This window comes from Physcomitrium patens, chromosome 21, assembly GCF_059467195.1.
Source record: "Physcomitrium patens ecotype Gransden chromosome 21, ASM5946719v1, whole genome shotgun sequence".
NCBI lineage: Eukaryota > Viridiplantae > Streptophyta > Bryopsida > Funariales > Funariaceae > Physcomitrium > Physcomitrium patens.
In genome coordinates, this window is record NC_143430.1 from 12,882,542 (window position 1) to 12,888,507 (window position 5,966).

The following is a 5,966-nucleotide window of genomic DNA, read 5'->3' on the forward strand; positions in this document are numbered from 1 at the left end:
AATGAATTATGAGATGGCAAGGGAGGATGTGGTATTAACAAAATTGAGGTGTGACTTAAAAATATCCCTATATATATATATATATTCTTGGTTAAAAAACACAATTAGATTTGCAAATTATCAACAATACACTAAAATTATCATTGCTAGACTATTGTATGATTAAGATCTAGGTCGTGAATTTAATAGTCCTCTAACTACTTAATTCTATAACTTAATTATGTATGTGTAAATACATAATCTATTAACTGATGTACTCATTAGTTCAACTAATAAAGATTTAAATGATTTATTGGAATTTGTACATTATTCAGTTTTTATTCTAATAGTTTGATTTGATTGATGTAATGATTTTTGTAGATACTATCAATACCTTTCAATATGATCAATTTTGATTTTTATTCTAAAGTAGTTTTGTAATAACAGAAGCATTACTAAACAAGCAATATGTTTCTGAGAGTTTTAACTTTGCTTGTTTACCAAAGTATTATGCAAATTAATCAAAATGTATTGAATTAAAATGACTTCTTTATCCTGAATAGAACTTTTGATTTTATTTATTGACTTTCTTGTTTACTTAAGATCATTTGATGCACAAGAACTTACTCCTAATCAATCAAAACACTAACCTTTTTCTCAAGAAAAATCAGCCACCTTTCTCTACCAAGAATACAATTATGTGACAAGAGTATCAAGCTACTTATCAATTTCAAAACTTAAATTAATAGTATTCCTCCATCATCTTAAGCTATTTCTATCCATGAAACCACTATTCCAAAAAAAAAAAAAAAAAAAAAAAAAAAGCTCAAAATCAAAAATCAAAATTAAAATAGAAACAAACAAGAATTTGCAATGAACAAGTTTCATGAGCAAGAGAAGCAGTAACAAACTGCAACAAACAAAAACTACAAATTATACCCCCACACACAAAAATACCTACTCACATACGTATAACTATACTCATAGACAAACTACAGCGTACGCGCTAGCCAAGGCATGCACAGCCATAGCTGCAAGCTCGCTCTCAAGCAAGGGGAGGATTCGATATGGAGCAAGCCCGGCGTAGCCTTCACGCCGCCACCACAAATCATCTATCCACGTCTTCAATGGAAGGGAGGGAGGTAGGGAGGGAGGCGGGTGGGCAATAGAACGCACTACCGTAGCTTGCTTGCTTGCTTGCGACATGGCTTCTCGCAAGCATAGCTTACTAGAGCTCAAAAGAGGCCGCGTCCACGAAGACCTGGCTATCGCGAGGCGTCGGCTCGTTGAAGCTGGGGAGTAGAGACCACTCGCGCCGTAAGAAATCGAACACAATGATGTTAACGGTTTTGTTGTTAAGACTGCGCCAGAAGAACATCCTGTGCTTGTGCCCCACTGCCCTCAGCTGCATCAGTTTCCTGCCCTTGTGCTTCTCAGTCATCACCGCGTATAGCTCCCTGGGCATCTCCGCTGTGGGTGTGAACCCCTGTGGCTGCGTGCGTCGTAGTCCCCACACCGTCATGGTGCCCTCGGCTACATTCTCCGTCGCCGCAAACAGGTTCCCCGCGTATTCTAGTAGCTGGAACGACTTGGAGGTGGTGTGATGGGGTAGCGGAATTGCATCATCTGTCCACTGCTCCCTTTCCACGTCGAATGAGATGAGAATTTCCTTGCGGTAGTAGTACAGTAAGCCCTGGCATAAAGGCGGGTTGATCCGCTTGTTCTTGATGCACTCCACCGTGTACTCTGGTAACCTGTCGCGCCCCGGACGCACCCTCGGGGGCATCCACGAGTCCAGATAGGAGTTGTATACCTCGGTGACGGCCGTTTTGATCGCTATGATTTGGAACACGGCGGGATCTTCCTTGTCCACCAGCAGAATGTTCGCTACTTCACCCCAAGTCTCAGTGGATACTGGAATCCTCCTCCATGACTGGTTCATGTATGGGTTTCCTACCACTAGCTGGGACAGTTCGGTCGTGGTTTTGAATCCTAGCAGGCTCTTCCCGTTCCCTGCAACCGAGTTAAAGGGTAGGTGCAATCGATTAGAGTCTACGTTATTCTAGAACGATTTCATGTACTTGAAAGTTAGAATAGGAATGACAGCGGGAAATATACCGTTGAGGGGACGAATGTCGACTTGCGGCAGTCCGGGGAGTGGGCACAACCGCTCCCACTGTCCACGAGTGCTGTTGAATCCAAACCATGTCAAAGAATTCGACTCTTCCGAATCGCGAATGAAAATGAGCGGACAGTACGAAACACTGGGGGGGTTGACATCGAGGAAGTGGGCTGTGTTCAGGGTGGGAACAATGTTCCACCATCGTTTGCACACAACTCTTGCTCTGATAGCGTCCAACAACGGCAGCCTCTGCAGCACCAGTTTGAGCACATCTTCCTGAAGATCATCCATTCCAGCGGGCTCATGATCGACGTCCATAGTGCTCATGCTCGTGAAGTTAAGGAGCTCCGCTGCAAATGATTCTAAAGGCGAAATTCGCCAGGTAATCAGAATGAAGGAGTGACGCTGTTATTTACAGCGTCGACCAGTAAGAGAAAATGGTTTAGCACACGTGTGCTCTATAGCAAGCAGTTCGGCTAATTCAGAGCACTTCGATGTTCCTATTTCTGCAATGCGAACCACCTAGTTTCGGCACAAAACAGGGAGCAAATCAACTTATGTCCATATTTCGAATATATCATAATGTTCACAATCTTGAACTGGTTGCCACGCACGTCTGGTGAAACCCTGTTGTGCAACGCTGCCGACCACTACACTGCTACTTTCTTCGACTCGATTTACATTTAATCCTGACCCCTGTAAAAAAATCCTGCACTCAGCGCTTTCTTGGTGCTTCGTCTGGGATCAGCCCTAAACCAATCTCCATATCCGTTCAGACAGTTACTTGTCATCACACCAAAAAGAGAGCAAAACAAAAGCGGAGCGCAGTTATCAAAAAGGAAAGTCCAGGCTGGATCATAACTTACATCCTGTGTGGAAGAATCGTTTCCTAGAACTCGACAATGACACTATGGACGCCTTCAGGAAAATACCCCCACAATGAATTTCAATATCAAAAAAGAAAAAAAAAGAAAAAAGAAAATCTTAACTAAACGACAAGAAAGGTCTTCACAGTTCTGAGACAAGGAACAGAATGCCATTAAACTATGACTCCTTGACGCTCCTCCTCTTAGTTTCATCCCAAGGAAGTAAAAGGATCGCCGGAAAAAAACATAAGCATGACCGAAACTTGAACATAATGGCTAAAGTCCTTCGGCAGTAGGGGCAATCGCAGAGCAACACACAAAAGAACATCCACTGGCGAAGGTCTAGATTTGAGATGAGCAAATCTGGAAGGAACTTGAACGCATATCTCCACTTCTCAATGGAGAGAGAGAGAGAGAGCCACAGTTCTACAAGTTTCGCTCCTCGCGAAGAACACTACCACCACGCGCTTTCCTCTCGTTCTTACAAACCGGATTTACATGAAAGTTGACCACACGACTGTAGCAAACCTGAATCAACGCGACAGCTGGGGACACCATCGGTCCCGCACTCCTGCGGATGCGCCTAGAAACCCGTAAGGCCTCTACGCGGGATTTGTTTTGTTTTGTTTTGTTTTGTTTTGTTTTTTTAAAATTCTCTGGAAGGTCGTTCTGTACTGGTTTTGAATGTCCGCACGAGGTCGTGGAGATTACCCACCTCAGACGTGGATTTGCATACTTACGACTAATGCCATCATGTTTACCCTGCAACACATTGAGATATTACCGAAAACATATGAAGCTTGCTTTACATTATTATTCTGTCTTCGTGGATGAAGGCTACGAAGGTGACCATGCACGCGAACTTTCCCTGTCTGAAAAGGAAGACTGACATGTCAACTGGTTGACTTGCAGATTTTTTTGCAGTAACTCCAGTTCTTCATCCGGGAGTTGGGAGGGAATAATCAGAAAATCTTGCTTCGTAAAGTACACTACCAGAAATTACAGAAGAATTCCTGTGGAAGGTGGAACAAACGGACCGATATAGACTTGAGACTTGGAGGACCGCCAACGATCTGCTCGGCGTGATCCCGAGGAAAGTGCTTTTATTCAGCCTAGTTGAAAACTATGCAAAATCTGAGATTCTTATCGTGCTGTTATCACTACTTAGGGATCACCAAATGAAGTAGAGGCGAACATTACTGAAATAAACAAAACTGATTCCCTCCCGTTTGCATAATATAGTTTCGCATAACATGAACTTTACGGTTACAATGACCTCCATCACCGGGTCCTACAAGCCTTAGAAGGTGCCCATTATTTATCAGCATGCACCAATTGAATTCGAATGTAAATATCCTAAGATAAGCGTCACGATAGGTTGCGAAAACGTAGATAAAAGAATATAGATGTTCACGAAATCCTCTCTGGATTATCTAAATAAAATATGACACCTTGGTCAGAGAGATATTCAACGCAATCCTTACACAAAGCCTGGTTGAAGAAGACAAATACTGTCACTAAAATATGAATGCACCCACACCCTGATCCTTGAATTAATTTGGTTTAATAACAAATTGAAGGGTACCGAACAGAACAATTTGAGATTTCCTTGCCCAGAGTTGTGCATGTGAAGTATGCACAGTTAAAGTACAATGCCGCACGACCTTCAGTAACAGAATATACTACCTGTCCCCGCGATCGTCGTCCACTCCAAAGATCACACAAAGTACACAAAACAAAATAAATGTCTTTTGCATCGTCTACACGAACTAATAAAAAACAGCTTCCAATGATGCTAGCCACAAGATAGTACGCAGGCCTAAAAGATTTGCCTGGTGACTTGCAATCAATGTCCGAGAAGCACCAGCAGACAATCCGACGATGCCAATACAGAGCTTCAAAGAAAGTAGCAATTGGTCAAGAGAACCGCACAACGTACCACAAAACCTCCCACGTAACCGTCCCAGTGAAGTTAGCAGCTGCAGGGCGAAAATTATCTGTTAAAGAAACGAACCCAACTCAAGGTCTGTTCTCCCGCTCTAGGCTTCGACGCCCCCCTAAAGACAAATGAAACCTCCTTAGGACGGACTCAATTAGCGAGAGTATTGCAGCATTCTTCTGATCAGATCGTCTCCCAACACCCGGAGTGATGAGAGGCCAAGAAATTCGGTTCTGGATAGGCGCTTTGGTGTGCTATAGGGACCTCACCGCCCCCCGTAAAGGAGGTAATGAGAAGGAAGAATGCTCCTTCGCCTCTTGCAACTCCATCTGGCCCCTAACCTTAACCGATTCTTCTACAATCTAACCTAAACCACGTCCGACCCTAAACGTTCAGTGCTGCGCACACAAGCTTGCGTTGCCGGAGGTGAGCGAGAGCGAGAGAGAGAGAACTCACTGGCTTGAAAAGTACCTAAAAACAAAGTTTCAACACGCCTCACGAAACAAGCAAATGGACACGTCCACGGCGTCCTCGGCTTCGACTTATGATCACTACCTAGCAATTAACAGGGGCATTCCAACGCCAACGCAGACATGAATCCTTTGCTTCTGGACAAATTCAAGTGATCCAGTTATAGACATAGATCCGAGTTCACCCTGATTCACTAGGAAGAGCACACCGACTGCCGGAAGATGCTGCACCAACATGAGATTTCGAGTCTTCGTCAAAGGTCAAAGTTAAAAACAAAAACAACCGCTCGTCGTTACAAGGTCCGAAGTTCCAATCACAAAGCACAAGTCTGCTAAATTTAATAATAATAATAATAATAATAATAATAATAATTTGTTTAATTGTCTGTACAGACGGTCCAGTAAGATCGCGTTGGACGCAAAACGCAACTTGCCAGCTGGACCATTTTAGTGCTGAGGTTGCAGACACCCTACTAATCGCACCGGTTGCTAGCTCTAGCATCGCTGATCACCACCAACACGTTCAATGCAGAATCTGCTAACCGTCTGCTCTGCTTGATCGGCGAGCCACGGCAACTTCGAAACTATCA

General features: G+C 43.6%; 1 protein-coding gene across 3 annotated transcripts; it reads right to left on the bottom strand.

The window, feature by feature from the left end:
• Positions 1-846: 846 nt before the first annotated feature.
• On the bottom strand, positions 847-5,620 carry LOC112273986 (uncharacterized). 3 transcript variants are annotated; one of them, XM_024503109.3, is made up of 3 exons: positions 4,907-5,620; positions 2,098-2,797; positions 847-1,992 (listed from the first exon to the last, which is right to left on the bottom strand). In XM_024503109.3, the coding sequence occupies exons 2-3, from the start codon at positions 2,426-2,428 to the stop codon at positions 1,208-1,210; spliced, it is 1,116 nt and encodes a 371-aa protein (XP_024358877.1). In that variant the 5' UTR covers positions 2,429-2,797; positions 4,907-5,620; the 3' UTR covers positions 847-1,207. The 3 variants fall into 3 exon arrangements, with proteins under 3 accessions (XP_024358877.1, XP_073385817.1, XP_024358876.1); XM_073529716.2 differs by having other exon boundaries at positions 2,098-4,675; XM_024503108.3 differs by having other exon boundaries at positions 2,968-5,620.
• Between the last annotated feature and the right edge of the window lie 346 nt (positions 5,621-5,966).